This window comes from Sus scrofa, chromosome 6 (genome assembly GCF_000003025.6).
Source record: "Sus scrofa isolate TJ Tabasco breed Duroc chromosome 6, Sscrofa11.1, whole genome shotgun sequence".
NCBI lineage: Eukaryota > Metazoa > Chordata > Mammalia > Artiodactyla > Suidae > Sus > Sus scrofa.
In genome coordinates, this window is record NC_010448.4 from 150,165,497 (window position 1) to 150,187,134 (window position 21,638).

Consider the following 21,638-nt stretch of genomic DNA (forward strand, 5'->3'; position numbering starts at 1 on the left):
GCCCAGGGAGATTTAAACACGGAACGATTAGTTTCTACTTAAATCAAGAGATACTGGCACAGACACATTTTCCCAAATTGTGAGAGTGACTGATAAGACTCAGCATGTAACAGCTGGTAAGCATTTTTCAAGCCCGTTTTGTTCTCCTTTGCAGAAAAGCCTTAGGGGTAAAAACGATCGATCCAGACCAACCTATTTTCATTAGTATTTTATCTTAGCTGATTTGGCAAATAACCTGTTCCCAGATTGTTCAAGAACCAATATGTGATGTGGATGTTGATTAAAACTCCTGTTACCTATTCTTAACTGAATTATAGAGCTACGTTATTGCCTAAATCTTCATTTAAAATCGACCGCTATGTTCCTTAATATTAGAATCTTTCTCAAGAGTCTTCTGAAGATTCCCTGGGTAAAGCAGATATTCTTTTATTTTTTTTTTAATTTTTTTTTTTTTTTGGTCTTTTCTTGCTATTTCTTGGGCCGCTCCTGCAGTACATAGAGATTCCCAGGCTAGGGGTTGAATCGGAGTTGCAGCCACCGGCCTACGCCAGAGCCACAGCAACAATGGATCCGAGCCGAGTCTGCAACCTACACCACAGCTCACGGCAACGCCGGATCGTTAACCCACTGAGCAAGGGCAGGGACCGAACCTGCAACCTCATGGTTCCTCGGATTCGTTAACCACTGCGCCACGATGGGAACTCCAGATATTCTGATATATGAAAAGTGTTTCAGGCACAAAAGAATCCGGAGTTCCCGTCGTGGCGCAGTGGTTAACGAATCCGACTAGGAACCATGAGGTTGCGGGTTCGATCCCTGCCCTTGCTCAGTGGGTTAACGATCCGGCGTTGCCGTGAGCTGTGGTGTAGGTTGCAGACGCGGTTCGGATCCTGCGTTGCTGTGGCTCTGGCGTAGGCTGGTGGCTACAGCTCCGATTGGACCCCTAGCCTGGGAACCTCCATATGCCGCGGGAGCGGCCCAAGAAATAGCAAAAAGACAAAAAAAAAAAAAAAAAAAAAAAAAAAAAAAAAAAAAGAATCCACTGGTTCTGCCTAGAAGAGCTACCAGAGGACATCACACCCACGTTAGGCTCAAAGCCCAGGGCGCCCCCTCCCCACCTTAGAGACAAAGCAGGTTGTGCAGGGCCATCTCTCTGCAGAGCCACGGGAGGTTAGGGACCCAGCCCTTTTTTTCGCCCCCATTCTGTAGACAAGTAAATTTCAAAAAGGTTACAGGACTTCCAAGGTCACCTAGCTGAGCCAGGACGTCAAGCCTGGCCCCACAGGTCTAATGACTCCCCCTCCAGTGCCCTTTCCAGAATGAACATGAAATCATCTCTCGTGATCACAGCCACCTCATTTCTCCTTCCCTTTAGATAAATAATCCAATCATGTTCCATTTCCAACACTTAGGTCATGGCACATGCAGAGGTGATGTCGTTTACTCTGGGCTCCTCCTCATTTGTGGTTCCAAGGATGCTGGATACTGCAGATAGTGGGGTCCTGCCATGGGTTGTTAGACCATTTTCTCTGAAGGTCGTAAGCAAAGCTTAAAAGCCAAAAATAATTCAAGCACATCTGTTTGGGTTTTACTTCAAGCATAAATTGGGGTGTGTTGTTCGTCTTAGCTTTCAGCGTGCATTTTTTCCCATTAGTGAAATGTTGTGACTTTCCAGCTCTGCCTGTTAAAAAGATGCAAAAGCCCTGGTGGAGTCTGAGCTAGGGTCAGCATAGGCTGGCATACGTGCATTAAAGAGGGAGTGAAATAGTTATCTTGTGTGGACAAATGTACAGTAGACTCAAACCGTCTCTGAGTGAAGTGCTTCGTCAGTGGCTATGGTGTTGCTCTCCCAGTCCCCCTTTCTGCCTCACTTGGGGGGGCCGATTGATCACACAGGTTCGAAGTGTGCAGCTGGGTCCCCCACTCCACGAGCTCTGAGTCCTCCAGGAATAAATCACACGGAGAGCTGAAGACACGGACATGAAATCATCCGAAGCTGACTTTTCCTAGTGGAAACTAACACCTTAGCTGGAGCACCCCAGGTAGGTAGCCTCCTGAAATTGGAATCTGTTGGTATTTCAGAGGCAAAGCTTGAACACCATCAGTCAAGAGTGGTTCCGTGTCTCCAGCCGGAAGTCATCCAGCCCTGCTGTGGTGGCCGCCTACCTCCGAGGGGTCCAGCCTCACTCCCCACACTTGCTAAGGCTGCTTGTCAACTTGGCTGATAACAACGGGAACACGGCTCTTCACTACAGCGTGTCCCACTCGAACTTCTCCATCGTGAAGCTGCTGCTGGAGACAGGTCAGAAACGGTTGCATCTGTGCAGGCTGGGTCCCTCCCTCGAGGGTTATTCTTGTCCCTACCTCCTTCCAGCGAGGAGCTTCTTCTCTGTTCTGAGTCCTCCTGGGCTGGACCATTTTGCTTTCACTATATCATTTTTTCTACAACACTCTTGTGATGTAGGCATTATTATTCTTGTGTTTCCGTTGAGGAAACTGAGGCTCAGAGAGTTACAAAACTTTTTCAGGTCACGGTGCTGGTAAATGGTAGAGTTAGACTTTGCATTCAGTTCGTCTGACTCCAGAGCTATCCCACGCTGCCGCTAGGAAAGCTCACATTTTCCATCTTCATAAGTACTTTTTAACAAAGGCCACACCTCCATTTGATCTGTTTGACTCAATTTGATTCATTCATCCTTTGGCAGATATTTGTGGACTATGTATGAGGTCCCTACTGGCTACCACCAAGGGAAAGGAACGCTCTCATACTGTTGCTGGGAATATAAATGGGTGCAGTCACTATAGAAAATAGTATGGAGGTCCTTCAAAAAACTGCAAATAGAGTTTCCATAGGATACAACAATCCCACTCCTGGGCATATACCCAGATAAAACTATAAATTGGAAAGACGTATGTCTAGTCACTTATGATGGAGCATGCTAATGTGAGAAAAAAGAATGTATACCTGTATATGTAACTGGGTCACCATGCCATAGAGTAGAAAATTGATAGAACACTGTAAACCAGCTAAAATGGAAAAAAATAAAAATCATTATATAAAATATTCAAAGAAAAGAAAAGATGCATGCACCCCTATGTTCATAGCAGCACTATTCACAATAGCCAAGACATGAAAGCAACCTACATGTCCATCAACAGATGAGTGGATAAAGAAGATGTGGTACGTACACACACACACACACACACACACACACACACACACACACACACACACACACACTGGAATATTACTCAGCCATTAAAAAGAATGAAATAATGCCATTTGCAGCAACATGGATGGACCTAAGTGAAGTCAGTCAAAAAGAAAGACAAATGCCATATGATATCACTTATATGTGGAATCTAAAATATGACTCAAATCAACATATCTAAACAAATTCATGGATATAGAGGAAAGACTTGTGGTTGCCAAGGGGGAGGGGCGTGAGGGAGGGATGGATTGGGAGTTTGGGATTAGCGGAGGCAGATTATTATATATAGGATGGATAAAGAAGGTCCTACTGTATGGCACAGGGAACTATATTCAATATCCTGTGATAAACTATAATGCAAAAGAGTATATACATATAACTGAGTCACTTTGCTATACAGCAGAAGTTAACACAACACTGTAAATCAACTATATTTCAATAAACTTTTTTTAAAAAAAGTTGAAGCACCTACTGGCTACTACCAGGGATGCAAAGGTGAGCTAGCTGTGAGCCCTCTTCTTCCCAGGAGCTTACAGCCTGATAGTCAGGATAGAGCAGGGTGATGGCTCAAGAGAGATACAGAATGTGATTTCAAGATTTAAAAGAAGGGAGATAATGCTTTGTTTAGACAGCAAGAAATGTGCGCAGCAGTGTGTAGGTTCCAGCAGACAGAGAAGTCTCAGGCCAATGAAGAAATGCCAGTCAAGAAGAAGGAAGATTGTCCATTGGGTCGAATTTTGCAGTGCCCCTGAATGATGGTGCCTGGGGTTGGTAGATTTGGGAAGGGGTTGCTGATGCCTTTGGAAACAATTGTTTCAGGCAGATTGGGAGGAAACCAGATTGCAGAGGTAGAAGGAGTGAGCTGTAGGGAAGGCATAGGGAAGGCAGTGATATAGCGTAGCGGCTGAAGGAGGCAGGAGAGGCTGTGGAGAGTTATTTTTGTATGAATGGGGATGGAGGGGATCTGAACATGTTTGTTGGCTGAGAGGAAGATGCTAAGACACATCTTAGAGAGACACACAGGGAGAGAGAGAGAGAGGCAAAGAGAGAGATTAAAGATACAAAGAAGAGAAGATGCTTGATGGAGCAAGGTCTGGAGGAGCTGGAAAAACCTGGAACCCACAGCAGAGGCAGGTGAGGTCAGCCTAGGTCGGCTGCTGGGACATTTATGCCCCTGAGATGGAAGCAAGAGGAAGGGCTGGTGGGTAAAGGTCCAGAGAGATGTTGAGGAGAGAAGGGGAGCAAGCATAGTTTCTCAATTATCTGAAGTCTGGCAGGAAGACTCTTCCCTCTTCTCTGGTGGAGAATCATTGCAAATGGCCTTGATCTCCTCAGGAACTGGAAGGGTGGTTAATAGTCAAACAAAGACCTCTGTGTCTACTGAGGGCTCACAGTGGAGTTTGAGCAGAACAGAGCCTAGGAGTGACAGTGTGGACGGCGGGTGATGGGACTGAGAGGTGTGTGGGTCCCAGCTGAATGCCGTCTGTGAGTTGAGGAAGGCTATGTGAGGGATATCTAAGAGGTGGTAAACCCCAAATGATCTCCACGGATTAGGCCCTCTGCTGAGCATCTGGCACTGGAGAGCTCATTGAATCTTCATGATGATCCTATTATGTGGATGTTAATCCCTGTTTTATAGATGACGAAAGTGACACTCAGAAAAGTCGACAGATCACACGATGACCAAGCATGTTACTGGGGTTTGAAGTTGATACTGTGGCACCCAGGAACTGGAGCACATGCTAGATGTGTAACCCCTACCAGGAGGCTGGAGGGAGAGCTGAAACAGGCATCAGGAAGTTTGAATTCTGGATCCAACAGCCTTCCCCCAAATTGGATCTTGTCCACCCCAACTTAAATCCATCCCACGGCTTCCCCTTGGCCTCCCCTTGCTCTTAGAGCAGAAGGTAGCTTCCTTAGCCTGGCCCTTAGGAGTCCTGGGTGGCCTGGTCCTGCATACCTCTGCTCTCTCTGCTGCCACCACGTACCCTCCTTCCCTTCACTGCAGCCACGTGATTCAAACTCATCACGTTTCCTCCTTGGGACCTTTGCATTTTCTTTCCATCTGGACCCTTTTCCCTGAAACTCTTCTCAGGACTGGCTCTTTCTCATCATTCGAGTCAAAGCCCAGATGTCATCTCAGAAGGCTCCTTGGTGACCCCATCTAAGGTGGCTGCCCCAGCTTTCTCTAAAGGAACGCCCTATTTCTTTCTTTAGATGATCTTTGCTTGTCACTTGTTACTCAGTTAACCCAAAGGAGGCTCTTGCCTGAGTCGTTCCTTTCAGTATCACCAGCACCTGGACCAGTTCCTGGCTCATGGTGGGTGTCAAGTGAAACTATTTGTTAGATGAATGAGAGGACAGATGACTCCTGCGAGCTAGGTTAAATTCCACTCTCCAGAATTTTGTTACGCACTCTTGAGGCTCTTCACTTGCATGTATATGGACATGTGATGTACATAACAACAGCCTGAAGTCCTTTCTGTTTCCTGCATCATCAGAGGAAGATGAACTTAGAATTCTGACATTCTCTGTGGATTCACACATGCCACAAAAATGGTAGCACAAATTCGCTGGTCGTGCAGCAGGCTGAGGATCTGGCATTGTCACTGCTGCGGCTCAGGTCACTGCTATGGTGCGGGTTTGATCCCTGGCCCGGGATTTTCTGCATACTGTGGACATGGTTAAAAAAAAAAAAGGTAGCTCAGTTGAGAAAGGCACATAATTAAAGAACCATGCCTCTGTGTTCTATTTGCTGTGTTCACTGTTAGGGCCTTTCATTATAGAACATAAATAACAATACCAACCACTGCTTTTTGAGTGCCTTCCCTAACTTGGACAGAGTATTATACTACCGTGTGTAGTCCTTGCAGGGATTTTGAAGCAGATATTTGATGCATTTTCCAGGTGAAATAACTGAGGTTCAGAGCGTTCAGCTGATACTGTCAAGGTCACAGAGCTAGTAGATAGCTAAGCCAGAATTCCAGCCATAATTTGTCATTCTCCCAATCTGGGCCTTTCTACTAGCCCAAACTAGGTTCCAGGGACACTGTGAGACCTTGGGACCACTTATTATGTGCAAAAGAAACCTAAAGATCCGTAATGTGACACCTTTGTCTCTAAGTAGCTCACAGACTTGCAGCCTGTTAGAAGTCCTCCAGGTTGGCCAGACCAGCCTGGAGAACAGATAACCGTTGATTTGGTTTTTACACATTTCTGTGGATGTTGTCTAAGAAGATAGTCAATACTCATCAACCCTGAAGTGGTTTAGAAGCTTTTCCCTTTAACCTGTTCAAATGGCTAAACAGCCACAGGTATAAAGAATGGAGTGGGGCGGGGAGACGGTCTGAAAGTGCCATTCCTTTCCCACTGTAGACAGATCCGTCCCAATCCAAACGGGACTCCCTTCCCAGCCAGTTGTGAAGCATCCAGAAGGCACATTACAAACTGTAGAGGGCTGCCCAGGAGTGACTCATCATCATTGAGAATAGAGCCATAGGTGCACCTCCATCAGTGTAGCCCTTTGTGATCTGACCTTTATTTTGTCAGGACGCCTCTGCAGAGGAGAAGCTTCCCGAGTCAGAGGATGCTCAGTCATGAGCCTTCCCTTTGCCTCTGGGGAGGGTTGGTTTGCTCCCTGGAGCTGCTCAGAAGCATCTGCTGTGGAAACTGGGGGTCCTCAACTCCTTTTCAGAGCCCCAGGGGAGGAGTTAGTCCTCACTCTACTGAGCTGTAGGTCCTGTTTCTGACAAGAGTATAGAGAATCATAACCTGAAGCTTGTTTACACCGCTTAAAAGCAAACAGGACATAGTCACCGAGGTAAAAATTTAAAAGCCATTAAGTTAACGAGGCAGTGAATACTGTCATCCTTATCAGAGCAAAGTTGTGAGAGATGCGAGGAGCTCTTACTTACTGGTAGCCCAGCTTGTCATGACAGTGGCCAGACAGACTTTAGGGAGGAAACTGGTACTAGATGAACCCAACTGATTTTCTGTATCCCCTGGCATCCGGGTCCATGATGACACATTTCCAAAAAATTGTTTGTGGTGGCGTGGAGAGAATGTCCAACAAATGTTTTTTTTTTTTTTTCCTCTTGCATAGAACTTACAAATAACCCTAACTGCCACCTTGTCATAAACCAGATTTGTTACAATGCATCTCTAAGTCTTGAAAAGCAAGTAGCAAGGATATGAAGACCAGAATCCCATTCTGGACAATAACAGTAGTAACAGTTAACACTTATTGAATGTGTATTATGTTCAAGGCACTTTTTTAAGTGCTTTTAATATATAAACTCATTGAATTTCATGGTAACCTAATGAGTTCTGTCATTGTCCCCATTTTACAGAAGAAATGCTAAGAAGAGTCTCGGACTTGCTCTCTGAGATAGATTTATTATTGTCCAAAAGAGACACCCAGATTTTCTGCATGAGCAACAGTACAGGGAAGATCTGGTTTTCCACAGGGTACCTCCCTTAAGAGCTGGGGCCTTCAGACAACAGATAACAGGCTGACGATGTCCTGGGTCTCTTTGGTGGAGGCGGATATGAATTCATCCACAGCAGAATGTCTTTGGACTTCTCACTTCATACTTCGTTTTAAAAATATGCCAGTTTTTCATTCTATGGTGAAATGTATATTCTTACTTTTTTTTTTTTTGTCTTTTTGCCTTCTCTAGGGCCGCTTCCACAGTATATGGAGGTTCCCAGGCTAGGGGTCCAATCGGAGCTGTAGCCACCGGCCTACGCCACAGCCACAGCAACATGGGATCCGAGCCGCATCTGCAACCTACACCACAGCTCACGGCAACGCTGGATCCTTAACCCACTGAGCAAGGCCAGGGACCGAACCCGCAACCTCATAGTTCCTAATTGGATTCGTTAACCACTGAGCCACGACGGGAACTCCTTAATTGCTTTTATATAAAAAGTTACGGAGTGTTTTTTCTGCTCTGTTTTTCAAATGAGATGGTTATTCCTGGAAGATTTCTCATGTTTATTCTGTGGCCTTTTTCATGCCCCCTGGTCCACTGCACAAGGTATCACTAGGCCTTTAGAAAGGACCTACCATCACAATCAATAGCTTGAGAGTTACACATTGACACAGGGCAAGACCTGACAAATGTTTTGCTTCTGTTACAAAACAGAAATAGACTCACAGACATGGAGAACAGACTTGTGGTTGCCAAGGGGGAGAGGGGGAGTGGGGTGGACTGAGAGTTTGGGGTTAGTAGATGCAAACTATTACATGCAGAATGGATGAGCAATGAGGCCCTACTGCACAGCACAGGGAACTATATCCAATCACTTGTGATAGAACATAATGGAAGATAATATGAGAAAAAAGATGTATATATGTGCATGGCTGGGTCACTCTGCTGTACAGCAGAATTAACAGAACACTGTAAACCAACTATACTTTAATAAAAAAAAAACTTTCAGAAAGGACCAGAAATGCACAGTAATGGGAGATGTGAGGCTGCGTGAGTGATGGGCTCTGGACAGACCTGAGTTTTGGTCTCATTGCTCTTTCACCGGGGCAGTTGATGTAGCTGCACCGAACTTCAGCGTCCTCACCTGTAAAATGGGAATGTCTGTGTCCACTTTAGGAAATAAGGACAAAGTCATCAGCCCCCTTGGCCATCTCGGACTCTACTGTGGACCTTTCTTGCTGGGTATCCTCTGAAAACTTGTAAAGAAATGTGGCCACTGTTAAAGGCTGCTAAAAATGTGTAACATAGATTCCACCACTGGGAAAGGATTGCCCTGTTCCGTGGCCCTTTAACCAGCATGCAGCATCCTGTTGAACCCGGCTGAAGCCTGGCTTTTGGCCCCTGGGGAGCTGTTGCAGCTTTGGTGCTTCTCTTGCAGGCGTCTGCAATGTGGACCATCAGAACAAAGCTGGTTACACTGCTGTGATGATCACTCCCCTGGCTTCTGCAGAGACTGACGAAGACATGGCTGTTGTCTGGAAGCTCTTGAGAGAAGGAAATGTGAACATTCAAGCTACTCAGGTAGGAGGCGTGAATATTCTCTCCTTGTTAATGAATGCAAGCACCTCCCAGTTTCATCCTGCCAGTGGGGTGAGACATTCCATGCAGCTCCATGTCGTTTTTATCCTGGGACATCTGGGCCCTCCAAATGGCATCTGTCCAAAGACTGGACATTGGGTTTCCTCAAAGCCTCCTGAGACCCAGACAGGCTGGGGCAGAGGTCAGTGAGTTTCAATCTATACCTTGTTCTGAAACTGGGCAAATTCCATCTGGGCCTGCCTCCTCGAACCACATGGTACAACTGTTAGCTCCTTGAGAAGGCATTTGCTGGTTAGCTGTGCTAGAAAGCACCTGCAGGTGATCCACCTTGATCATGAACTTCAGAACAGTTCAGAGGGTTAGGAGGTCTCTGTTTGACTTCTGGGTCCTTCTGCCTGAGAACATGGAGTAGAGGTATGGCCCTGAAGCAGCAGGGCAAAGCTGCATAAGGAACAGTGGGAATGCCTCGTCTTTGACCAAGACGAGAACAAGCAGAGTGCATTCAACTCGCCTTTTCCCCCTAGAGCGATGTAGATATAGCCTAATCCTCAAGAACTGTGAAAGATCTGAGATTTTACTCTGTTTTCAAGCTAATAAGTTGGTCTGCCCCAGTGTCATGGATGCTGGCAGAAGACACAGGACTCTTGTGCCAGAGAAAAAGGACAGTGTATTACTCACAGCAGTAACAGTAGCTACTTACACCAGCTCTCCAAGACCCAATTCCCAGTTCCCACTGGGCCATGTGAAGAGGGCCAGAGGCCTGTGCACAGAGTGGGTTGTGTTACTGGGCGGTAACCCTGAGCTTAGGAAACCTGAATCTTTTACACTGGCTAGTAGGCATGTCTGCCCTCTGTTCTGGAGGAGACACTCTCTCTGTCTTCCAAGGGCTGTTCACTACACATACATCTTTAAATAAAAAGACATTCTGGAACCAAAGACAGTGCCTCATTTGCAAGGTGTGCAGAAAGCCAAGAGACCCATAGAAAATTATCTCCCAGTTTAACTCTGCCGCCCACTCCCACCCCAAAGTGATGGCAGACAGTGACCTAACCTGATGGCAGAGTCACTCTGCACACTCCACATAACAGCAGTCCTCTTGGTGGCGAGAGACAGACATTTGTAGCACACTCTCTGGTTTTCAAAGTATTTTCACCTACCTAGAGCTCCTACTTCAGAGGACTCAGTAAGCCTGTTTTCCTTTTAAGTAATATGTCTTCCATAAAAATATTCAATTTTTCTTAATTGGCCCTCTTGAAGGGGGAATGCTCACTAATGATCCAAATTGATGCCCTTTTTTTTTTTTTTTGTCTTTTGTTGTTGTTGTTGCTATTTCTTGGGCCGTTCCCGCGGCATATGGAGGTTCCCAGGCTAGGGGTTGAATCGGAGCTGTAGCCACCAGCCTACGCCAGAGCCACAGCAACGCGGGATCCGAGCCGTGTCTGCAACCTACACCACAGCTCACGGCAACGCCGGATCGTTAACCCACTGAGCAAGGGCAGGGACTGAACCCGCAACCTCATGGTTCCTAGTCGGATTCGTTAACCACTGCGCCACGACGGGAACTCCTGATGCCCTTTTTATAGAGGAGAGAACGGTGCTCTAGGATTGTAAGAGAGCCATCCGGGTCACTAAAGGAGGGGTGGGACGGGAATTCCTAGTGCAGCTGAGCCCTTCAGCGCCCTCTGGGGAGAGCTGCAGGCACCGGGTTACACAGGAATGCATTGGGAAACCAGGAGTCTCCTGGGCTAAGCTCCTTATTTCCCTCTGCATCCCCAGGGTCAGTGCTGCACCTGGCCGACAGCAGTGCTCTGTAAATGGCTGTTGAATTAAATTGTATGGAACTGGACCAGGAGGGAGGTGAGGAAGGAAGGGGCCCCAAGTCAGGCAGGGGGCAGACAGGAAGACATCTGCATTTGCCATCTGGCTTGAATACCACTTGGAGAGGGGTCTGAAGGAAAACCTATGGTCTGGTTAGTGCCATAAACAAGCGTTTCCTCAGGGCTGAGTATCAGCGAACCAAAGAGCAAATAGGCGTCTCTGGAAAGATCTTCCCAGGTCCCACAGAAGTGGGGAACCATTCTCTGGAAGGTAATGAAACTTTCCCACATACTGAGTGATGATCAGCCATTATCTCCAACACTCAGAAAGATGACAGCTAACAGGCACACAGCATTTGTGATTCCCTGGGGTCTCATACCAGCCCCAGAAGGCAGGCAATATCATTAAGCATTCCCGTTTTACCAGATCAGGAAAAGTCACCAAGCGGTTAACTTGTCCAGATTCATGTACTAGTGGGAGGCAGAGCCAAGACGGATCTAATTGCAACCCCCTTTCTTCTCTCTAAGCCCCAGTGTTCTGGGCAGGGAAGCATAATTCATCAGTGACTGCAGATTGGAGCTTTAATCAGTGAACACATCAGCCAACATGCTTCTCGTGTAAGACGCTGTGCTCAGAGCCACAGGGGATCTGAAAGGAGAGAAAACAAGAGTCTTGCCTGATTCTCACAACCTTACAAAGCCTGACATCTGGTCAGAGAGACACACCTGACTTGCCTGGAACCCAGAAGAGAACCTTGGGGCAAATTATATAATCATATTGTGCGAGAGGACGATGTGGCACAGGAAAATCTAGGGGAAATGATGATTTGTTTGTAACCAGAAAAATTACTACCACATGTCATTATATCCACGTCCTTTATCTCGTTTGATTTTCACACAAGCCCTGTGAGATATATGGGATGGATCATGATTATATTAATTTCTAAGAAAAAGAAAGACCTCGATTCAGGGATGAAAAGAGACGTAGCCTTAGGGTCAAGCACTAAGAAACAGCAGAACCAGAGCTTGGACCCACTTTCTGACTAATCCATTGCGATGTGCACTTAACAATTACAGGGATGTAAACAATTGTTGTTAATGGCTATGGATTAGAAATGAGCACAAGATGGTGCAAACGGAGAGCCTGTTGAGACAGAAGGGTTCTGGCTGTCACTACACTGAAAATAGCAGGGGCGTTCAGAGCAGTTAGAAGCCATGGTCCTGCAGCGTTCAGCCCTGGGTTGATTCTGTCACTCAGCATCTATCAGCATGTACTTGGTCCTAGACACGGGAGAGACAGAGGTGACCAAGACTTCGTCCCTGCCATCCAAGATGTCTCAGTCCCTGAGAAAAAGAGAGGTTGACAGGTTGCCATGCCAAGCGGTAAGTGCTGTGTTAGGCACCCCGTGCCTGGGGTGTGAGCAGAAAGCTTTAGAGAGGAGGCAGCACTTGACGAGCATCTTGGAGGCGGAGTAGACGTCTGCCAGCGGAGCAGGATGGGTCCCATACCACGGGCAGAAGGAGATTCAGACCAACTGTTTTTTTTCCAAAGAACACTTTCCTGATCACACCCAGGCTACAGAGGGGGTCCTTCTTGTTTGCCACAACCTCACCACACCTCTGCCCTCTGCGCAGGGAGGCCAGACGGCACTGATGCTGGGAGTCAGCCACGACAGGGAGGACATGGTCCAAGCGCTCCTGAGCTGCCAGGCAGATGTCAACCTGCAGGACCATGATGGATCATCAGCCCTCATGCTGGCCTGTTGCCATGGCAACACTGACATGGTACGGCTGCTCCTGGCACACCCGGCATGTGACAGCAGCCTGACTGACAAGGTGAGACTTATAGGCTATTAACAAGTGAGTGTTTCACTTCCCTTCCTGAAAAGTGCCTTGCCAGCCAGCAGAATCCATGGAACCATATGGCAGTAGCAACAGAATTGACCTCATAAGGCTGTTATGGGATTTCAATGAAATGACCCATGAAATGCTGGAAGACTTGGAGCAGGGAAATCCAAAACCGTAGCCTTTCATACCAACCTGAGGGAGTGCACCCAGGCCTGGTCTTGGCCCTGAACCCCATCTGGTCCCAGCAATAACAGCATGTGAGCTTCGAGGCAGCAGCTTGGACAGAGAAGCTCTGCTGTCCATGGGGACCCCCAGGGGGCTGGATGAAAGACACAAGTACAGCTTATGTCCCTTCTTGGACAATGACCCACCTTCCAGAGCGGCCCATTTCATCAAGCTACCCTGCTTGACCTTACATTGCTTCTTGGGAAGAGATGGCAATGGCAAAAATGCTGAGACAATGACAAGACGAGCTAACACGTATAATGTATCCCACCAAGCGTTTACCAAAAGACCACCTTGTGTAAATCCCACAACAGCCTTATGGGGTTGCCTGTGTTGATGCCACCCATTTGCTCATGAGGAACAGATGATTGAGTGGTTAAGTAACCCACCCAAGATCACATAGCTAGCGGTACCAGCTCCATCGAACTGCTAAGAGGGCTCAGAGGAACGCTTTCCCTGTGTCATCTCCCGAATCTTCTCAATAACCCAGTGAGATAGATACTGCAATCCCGATTTTGTACTGATAAGGAAACAGAGGCCTAGAGCATTTATGCAACTGTCATAAGGTCACAAGCTGCTGATTCTTGGAGCATGACTTCAAGCCCAGGTCTGACTCCACTGTCCTGAATGCTGGCACTGTAATTTAATGCTTTAAACAGACTTCCCTGGGAGGAGTTCCTATGGTGGCACAGTGGAAACAAATCCGACTAGGAACCATGAGGTTGCTGGTTCGATCCTCGGCCTCCATCAGTGGGTTAAGGATCTGGTGGTGCTGTGAGCTGTGGTGTAGGTCGCAGACGCAGCTGGGATCTGGCGTTGCTGTGGCTGTGGCGTAGGCCAGCAGCTACAGCTCTGATTAGACCCCTAGCCTGGGAATCTCCATATGCCACGGGTGCAGCCCTAAAAAGACAAAAAGATAAAAAAAAACAAAACCAGACAAAACAGAGAAACAGATTTCCTTGTATGTTTTTGTTTGCGTGTTTGTTTTTTTTGTTGTTGTTTCTTTGTTTGTTTGGTTTTTTGTCTTTTAGCCTTTTCCAGGGCCGCTCCTGCGGCACATGGAGGTTCCCAGGCTAGGGGTGCAATCGGAGCTGCAGCCACTGGCCTACGCTAGAGCCACAACACCATGGGATCTGAGCCGTGTCTTTGACCTACACCACAGTTCACGGCAGTGCTGGATCCTTAACCCTCTGAGCAAGGCCAGGGATCGAACCCGCAACCTCAGGGTTCCTAGTCGGATTCATAAACCACTGAGCCACAATGGGAACTCCCCCTGTATGTTCTTAATACCCACAGTTCAAAAGGACCAAGGGCCTGGGGAGGGAAAGAGTCCCCCCCGTCCCAGGGACACCCCCTCTTATTAGGGAATATCTGAATGATGTGCCGTGGTTCATCAGTGATTCAAGCTGTGGGGTCCCTCATGCCACACCCAGGCAGTAGGCACCCTGGCTCAGCATTTTCAGATCCCATGAACCCCACCTCTGCCCAAAGCCATTTCTGCAGTCACGAGAAAGCACAGACCTTCTTGAAATGCATGTGGAAACAGTGATGGGCTCTGGAAATAAGGGCTCCTTCTCCAAACAGGTTACGGTCAGACAAAGGTTCTGTGTTAACAAGCTCCCTGCAGGGCCCCCTCGGGCAGGAGGTGGCCCGTTACTCTGGAACAGGCCCAGGGCCATCTCAGGAGTGGCTTGGGGAGACCTAATAGGTCGGGCCTATGGGGCAGCGGTGAGGCCTGTGAGATAGCGGGCAGGGCTCTGAAGTCCCTGGTGAGCAAGGACCTTCAGGCAGTGAGTCCTAGAGCATCTCCTGGACTCTGCTGCAGATCAGAGAGCTCAGTGGCTGCTTTCAGGAGGTGGAGAAAGAGCCACGGCCAGAGAGCTTCATTGTGCTTGGACAAATGGAGTGATTACTAGAAATGTGGCCTTTCAACACCCATGCGTTTGAAACTGGGTTCAGCAATTGTGTGCCTTTGAGCAGGTGACCTAACCACTCTGAGCCTCTGTATGCGTCTCTGTAAATGCGGATAGTAATGGACCAGACCTAAATATGGTAGTGTTTGTAAAGTCCCTATCTGACATCTAAGAGGCACTCAGTTGATGGTAACTGTTCTTGTTGTGAACAGATGAGCTGTGACACAAATACAAGCAGCCCCCACATGATTGAGCAGGGTTCTCGGCATTGCAGGATGTGCCTAGAGGGAGTAGGGAAAATGAAGGTCTGGAGTTAGGGGAGCCCATCAGAGCAGACTGGTCCCCAAAGGGAGAAGTGGCTCTCATTCAGGAGTGATTTTGCACTCCAGCGGAAGTTCAGCAGTGTGTGTGTGTGTGTGTGTGTCTGTGTGTCTGCGTGCGTGCACACACAGTCCTGGCGTCCAGCGGGTAGAGGCCAGGGTTGCTGCTAAACATCCTACAATGTACGGAAACAAGGAAGAATTACAACTTATCTGGCTCAACATGTCCGTGGTGCTGTGGCTGAGAAACCCTGGTGTAGGCAAGGGCTGAGATCCTGGTGGAATGAGAAGCCCCGTCCCAGCCAAGCGCTGGCTCAGGAAGCCAGACCAGGGTCGAGGACAAGGCTGGCTGCAGTTCGGGGCAGGGCCGGAGGCCTGAGAGGTAGAAGTGGGCGGCTAAACGGGAGATGCTGGCAGAAGCCTGTCCTAGGGGAAGGTGGAGAGGGCTAGGGAATGCCCAGAGAGCACAGGGGTGCCTGGATGATGTAGGCAGCAAGCCCACAGAAAGTCCCAGACCCTGCTGCCTGCTGGGGACAGGGTCAACACAGAGTTACACCCAAATTTCCCAAAGGTGATTTGGGTGAGAAATTTCAGTGGGCGATGGGACAGCTGACTGGGACCCTAGCAAGAACCAAGCCCTGTGCCTCCAGATTTGCACTGAAGGGCGGCGTCCAGCCCTTATCGTGACGAACATCTCGTCTCTCCGTTCACTTCCCCGTGGAGATTTAGATGGAAAACTGAGCGAGAAATCCTATCCCAAAAGTAGCTTCTCTCATCCTACCGACATTTAAAGGTTGCTATAAAAGCAAAACTCCCAGAACAGTCAGCAAGGGGCCTTCCCTAGGTTAGAAGCTAATTCAAGAGGTCACCTTTGGCCTCCTCCAGGGACCTGCCCTGTCTGGCTCCCACTGGAGCAGCCCACAGCGGGCTTGTTTCCAGGGCCCTGGCAGAGGCAGCTGAGGGACACAGCCTCCCCCAGGCTGTCTCTCTGGCCACGCTTTCTGATCTGAATGGGGTCTTCCACTTTCCATGTCTGCAGCTGAAGAGCCTGCAGACACAGGCTGTCACCTCTGGGCGGGTCTATCCAAAGGTTCCCCTGTCCCCTGGAACTGGCCCTGTGCCTCTTTCCCATAGTAACAGGAATCACGCCATCTTTGTGTTTAGGCAGAGCCTCCTGGTTGACACAGTGCAGCGCTGGAGTCCACAGGGGACGGACACCCAGGCCCCTCTCGTGGGGCTTTCACAAGGCTCCTCTGTGGAAAACCTTTGCTTTCTTCCAGACGTGTCCAATCTAGGAGCATACTTGTTAGGATTTGGGTGGCTCGGGTTCTTCATCCACTGGAAAGGAATCCTCTGCTATCATCTCGCATCCCCTCTTTCCACAGCGCTTACTGAGGGCCGCGCAGACGGGAGGCACGGGGCCAGCAGAACAGGCCAGAGCCAGTGTCTGGCCTCATGGGGCCTGGGATTTATCAAATAACCCCCACAGACACCAAATGATAAAGCGTGGCAGAAGGGAGGTACCAGGAGTCGTGGGGCCGTTTCAGGGAAAGAACTTCATGTGTCTTGTGCAGCCTGTCTGAAGAAATGCCCCTTCCTTCCTCTGCGCATCCTGTCCCTTGAGCTCACTCTGTTCCTCTGCTGGCTTGGTTGGTCTTTGGCCGGGCATTATCGTTTTTTGTACGTATGTGGAACCCCAGGCAGCTGGACTTCATCCCGGAGCACAGAGAAGAGGCTGAAAGGTTTTCAGCTGAGTGTCAACCCTTTCTCGCTGCTTCTGTGGATTTCCCACATTTTAGGAATTTCCCCCATCTACAGTAGAGAACACTCTAGTGGGGTCTTGAGGGGCCCTCCTGTGTCAAAGCCATTAATATTGATGCAGTAAAGTGGAAAAATGTTCACACTTAAAGTGGGCTAAATAAGGACCAGAAATAGCCTCAGGTTGGATTTTTGCCTTCCAGTGAGTTGCCAAAAAAGTAGTTTCCGAAGCTGTCTTGATTGCAGAATTCTGCATACGAGATTGAACCCTCACCGAGCTGTCTCCACTGCATCACCCCAGCCCTTCCCCTCATCTCTGCATAGAGAATGCCCGCTGCTGCCTGCTGAGCGCTGCTCTGCTTGCAGCTTTACACAGCAGGACCGGCATCTTTTTTGCACGGTGGCTGCGCTGAGAAAAGCACCACAGCATCACGCTTCAGGAGGGAAGAATGAGTGTGTCCTTCCGGGCTGGGAGCCCACTCCAAGGAGTCAGTGCTTAGGAAGTAATTCGGATTGGGGGGGATGCTTTCTGCACTCAGTTTATGATGGTGAGAACTTGGAAACAAACAAGTCTCCCACAGAAGGGAAATAGTTCAGTCACCTATGGACTTTTATACAGCCAATAAGAAAAACTATATGTTCTGGTGGCTGTGTAAGAGCAGGGGCAGTTTGAGAGCATCTCGCAGTAAGGTCAAAATAAAACTAGATTCCAAAGTGATATATATTATCCCTTCCTCTTTTTAAAAACCAACAACGCATTTGTGCAGGAGAAAAGACTGGAGGGAGACATACCCAAACTTTCGTTTAAGTCCCTGTAATGGGATAATGGAAGCGTTGTTTTCATTCCTCTGTCTTCCGATTAAAAAAAAAAAAAAGTATTAAAAACCCAGGGACACGTCTTTCGTTTGGGTGGCACAGATTTCCCAGGAGTGAATTCTGTTTCTATGGGAGGGGGTCTCTTTCTCTTGATCCTCATGCCACAGGAGTCTCCTCCTCTCTGTGGATGCTTGGGATAGACGTCTCTGCCCCGTGCACACCCCTTGCTCTCAGCTCACCCTTCCTTTTTGGGGTGGGAGGCAGATGGGATAAAAATTTGTTTCTCCTTTTCTTGCTCCCCTCTAGGCTGGCCGAACAGCTTTGTCCATCGTTCTGAAATCACCCGCCCATGTGGAAATTGCAGGGCTGCTGCGGGCCCACGCAAAGCAGGGCAGGTCCCTGGGGCCATAGGGGCTGCGGAAGAACTGGCAGCTGGGAACAGAAGGCGCCTTCTTTGGACTCCTCCCTCGCCCTTGGAGAGGGCACGGGTCATAGCCAGGGGGCCGCCCCTCCAGAGGAGAAACTATGTCAAATATGCACATACATTCCTGCTGTATAATTCTGCTCATTAGGATGCTTTGTAGTTTTTGCCTTAGGCCAAGCCCCCAAACTCTGCGGGCTGCAGCGGGGTGCAACGTACAAGGTGCATTGGTGTTGGCTAAAAATCCCAAACATCTTCAGCCTCAAATTCCTTGTGACTCTACCCTTTGTAGCACCGTGTAGGGAGCAGGCAGTCAGGAGCACAGTAGCAAAGCAATACTTTTTAAGTGGAATTTTAAAGTGCATCATCTTTTTGTTTTTTTAATCAATATATATGAATATATCCCATTGGAATATGCATGTCCCATTGGAATAAGCAAGGAGGGGGGAAGGGGTGGGATTTTAGCAGCTGCCCTGGCAGTCATTTCTCTGACGGACCCAGGAGAATCACTATGTGAGCAGGTGAAGCTGAACAGACCCCACTAGGGCCTTTGTTTAGTTGGGATTGACAGAGAAATCTTAATTCAGATGAGGTAGGTAAAAGAAGCATATTGGCATCAGTGCCAGACCATTTCCGAGTCATCAGGTGGCTCCGGTTTGCTCCAGGGAAATTGGAATTAATCAGGAAATCCAATCCAATGACGCACACCACATGTATCCAGGCAGAGTCCAGTTACAGAAGCTCTTCTGAATCCGCGAAGGCAATAAATGAATCGGAGTGAGCATCCTTCTCAGGGTGGGTTATTGTCATCCAGAAGCCGCTGCTTTTCCTCCAGAGCGGTATCCATGGCCTCACAGTAAGCCTGGCTCCTTTCTCTTCCCCCGCCCTCATGAGCCCTTCTGAGGAACTGAGGTTTCCAAGGCGTCCGGCTGCAGAACCCGCCAGCCTGGGCTGGGGCAGGAGTGTGGAGGCTGGGCTGGGCTGGGCAGGGCCCGCTGTGTCCTGACATCTCTCTCTCCTGGACGGTTCGTTCTTAAACATCCACACTCCCAGAGATCCACATGTCCATGGCTCCCATTCAGTCATGCACAAGGCTCTCTATGAATTTGTTCTTTCTTAAAAATCTCTTGTGCAAAAATGTCTCTCTCATTTAAAAAGGCAAGGCATCAAAGTTGGGTGAGCCTCACACTGGCAGCTCAAAAGCTTGGTTCCCATTGGACTCAGATGCCAATTGGCTTGGCGCCCCTTGGGAGAGTCATGCAACCTCCCCAGGCCCCAGTTTCATCATCTCTAAACATGGAAATCATCATACAACCCAGGGTTCCTGGGCAAGGAACAGCCGATGGAAGTTGGGGAATCCGCTTTGTAATCCATAAAGACTGTCTACAGAAATGGCTCAGCAAACTTGAGTACACTTTATGATTCACACGGGAGGCCCAAAGTCCCAGAGCAGGACGCTGATGTGGGACAGCGTGGCTCAGAGAGAATGGAGCAAATCATGATCTAAGATGCTTAAATGGGTTTCCTTGGACCTCGAAGCACATTTTAAGAGCAAAACCCCACATTAATAAATGTTCCATCCCAGTGCTTCTCCAACTTTGATGTGCATGCAAATCACCTACAGACCTTGGCAGAACGCAGTCAGTCTGGGGTGGGGGTGGGGAGGGGTCGGGGGAAGGTGGGTGGAGAGTCGACATTTCTAACCAGTTCTCAGGGGATGCTGACGCTGCTGGGCCACACCACTCTTGCAGTGGCAAGGCTCCGGCCTGTCTTGACTGTTTATTCTATTAAAATGCTGCCTCTCCATCATTTGTCTCTGCATTTCTCTGCACTGGGCTCTTGGGAATGTGCAGTGTGGGTCTTATTGTCTCTTGTGGTTCTGCAGAGAGCAGCAGGGGGTCCATGTCCTGTGTTGCCAATTCAGGGTCTGTTCCTACATCTCACATTATGGTGGCATATTTTTTAAAAGTTATTTCATTTGAGTCCAGTTTTTAAACAACTTATTTACCAGAGAAGGCAAACTAATATTCCTTGCATTTGAAGCCATTGAATCGTTATCAAAAAGAATTTTTTCATCCTTTTTGAGATTTTTTTTTTTTTTGGTCTTTTTAGGGCTGTACCCATGGCATATGGGAGTTCCCAGGCAGGCTAGGGTCCAATCGGAGCTTCAGCTGCTGGCCTACCCCATAGCCACAGCAACACAGGATCCGAGCTGGGCCTGTGACCTGTACCACAGCTGATGCAACACTGGATCCTTAACCCACTGAGTGTGGCCAGAGATTGAACCTGCATCCTCACGGATACTACTCAGGTTCGTTACTACTGAGCCATGACGGGAACACCCTTTTTGAAATTTTTAATGTTTCTTCTCATCTTGAGTTTGGAACAGGAATACGTGACCTCATCCCTTATAGCCATTCTGTTCTGTTGGAATATCTGAGCCCAGAACATGGCGAGATGAACAAGCACAGAATCCATTCTGCAAATATCTGCTGAAACAGGCCAGGTGCCTGGCACTGTCCCTACTCTGGCTTTTAGAAAGCAGCCGTGGTCCCTGCTGGAAAAACAGTGTCTAAGGTTACTGTGATCCCGATCCCAGGCTTTCCAGAACTTGAAGCCAAGGTTCCACTGCTTAATACATTTGTCAAGGGCCCGACAGCACAGCCTCTAAGCAACATAAATCAGGCTCCCTGGAGACAAGTATTAAGCTCAGGCCTGGGGAGAAATCCACAAGTATTTTAATTTCCTTCACTGCCTTCATGGAGCTTACAACCTGCTTTTGGAAGACAGGACGCGTGTGCTGATAGGAAAGAATAAGACCAGACAACATAGTTCACTCCACAGATATCTCTGCAGCGCCCAGGTGTGCAGGTGCTGTGCTCACGTCAGAGATGTCACAGTGACACAGTTCGGACTGCCACTTCGCCAGCTGCTTGGGGAAAGGGGATGGTGAGAAGGAAACCTAGAAGACTTCAAGGGCACCAATAAAGGGCACCGGAACTGGTCTTAGGAAGTCAAGGGAGGCTTCCAGATAAAGAGGTGTCTAACTGGAAACATAAAGATTAGTGAATGTCAGACAGAAAAGGGAGAGGAGTGAGAGGAGCGAGTACCCCCGGCAGAGAGACCAGGGTTGCCAAGACTGAAAGATTTGGGAGCCAGAATTTGGGGACCTTCATTCCATTGGATAGAACTGCCATGTAGAGTTTGAGCGTGACTCTGAGATCAAAGGGTGGATTTGGAGGAGATGAGACTGAAAATACATGAGAACCAGATCAT

At 48.4% G+C, this 21,638-nt stretch overlaps 1 protein-coding gene across 8 annotated transcripts in view; it reads left to right on the forward strand.

Annotated features, from left to right (window-relative positions):
* The window catches only part of KANK4 (KN motif and ankyrin repeat domains 4), a 79,040-nt gene extending 58,869 nt beyond the window's left edge, over nucleotides 1–20,171 (forward strand). For all 8 annotated transcript variants that reach the window (XM_013988888.2, XM_013988891.2, XM_003127954.4 and 5 more), the window contains 4 exons: nucleotides 2,083–2,302; nucleotides 9,084–9,226; nucleotides 12,697–12,897; nucleotides 18,248–20,171. In XM_013988888.2, the coding sequence (XP_013844342.2) occupies nucleotides 2,083–2,302; nucleotides 9,084–9,226; nucleotides 12,697–12,897; nucleotides 18,248–18,352 (669 nt within the window). In that variant the 3' untranslated portion in view covers nucleotides 18,353–20,171. The remainder of the gene's footprint in view (nucleotides 1–2,082; nucleotides 2,303–9,083; nucleotides 9,227–12,696; nucleotides 12,898–18,247) is intronic.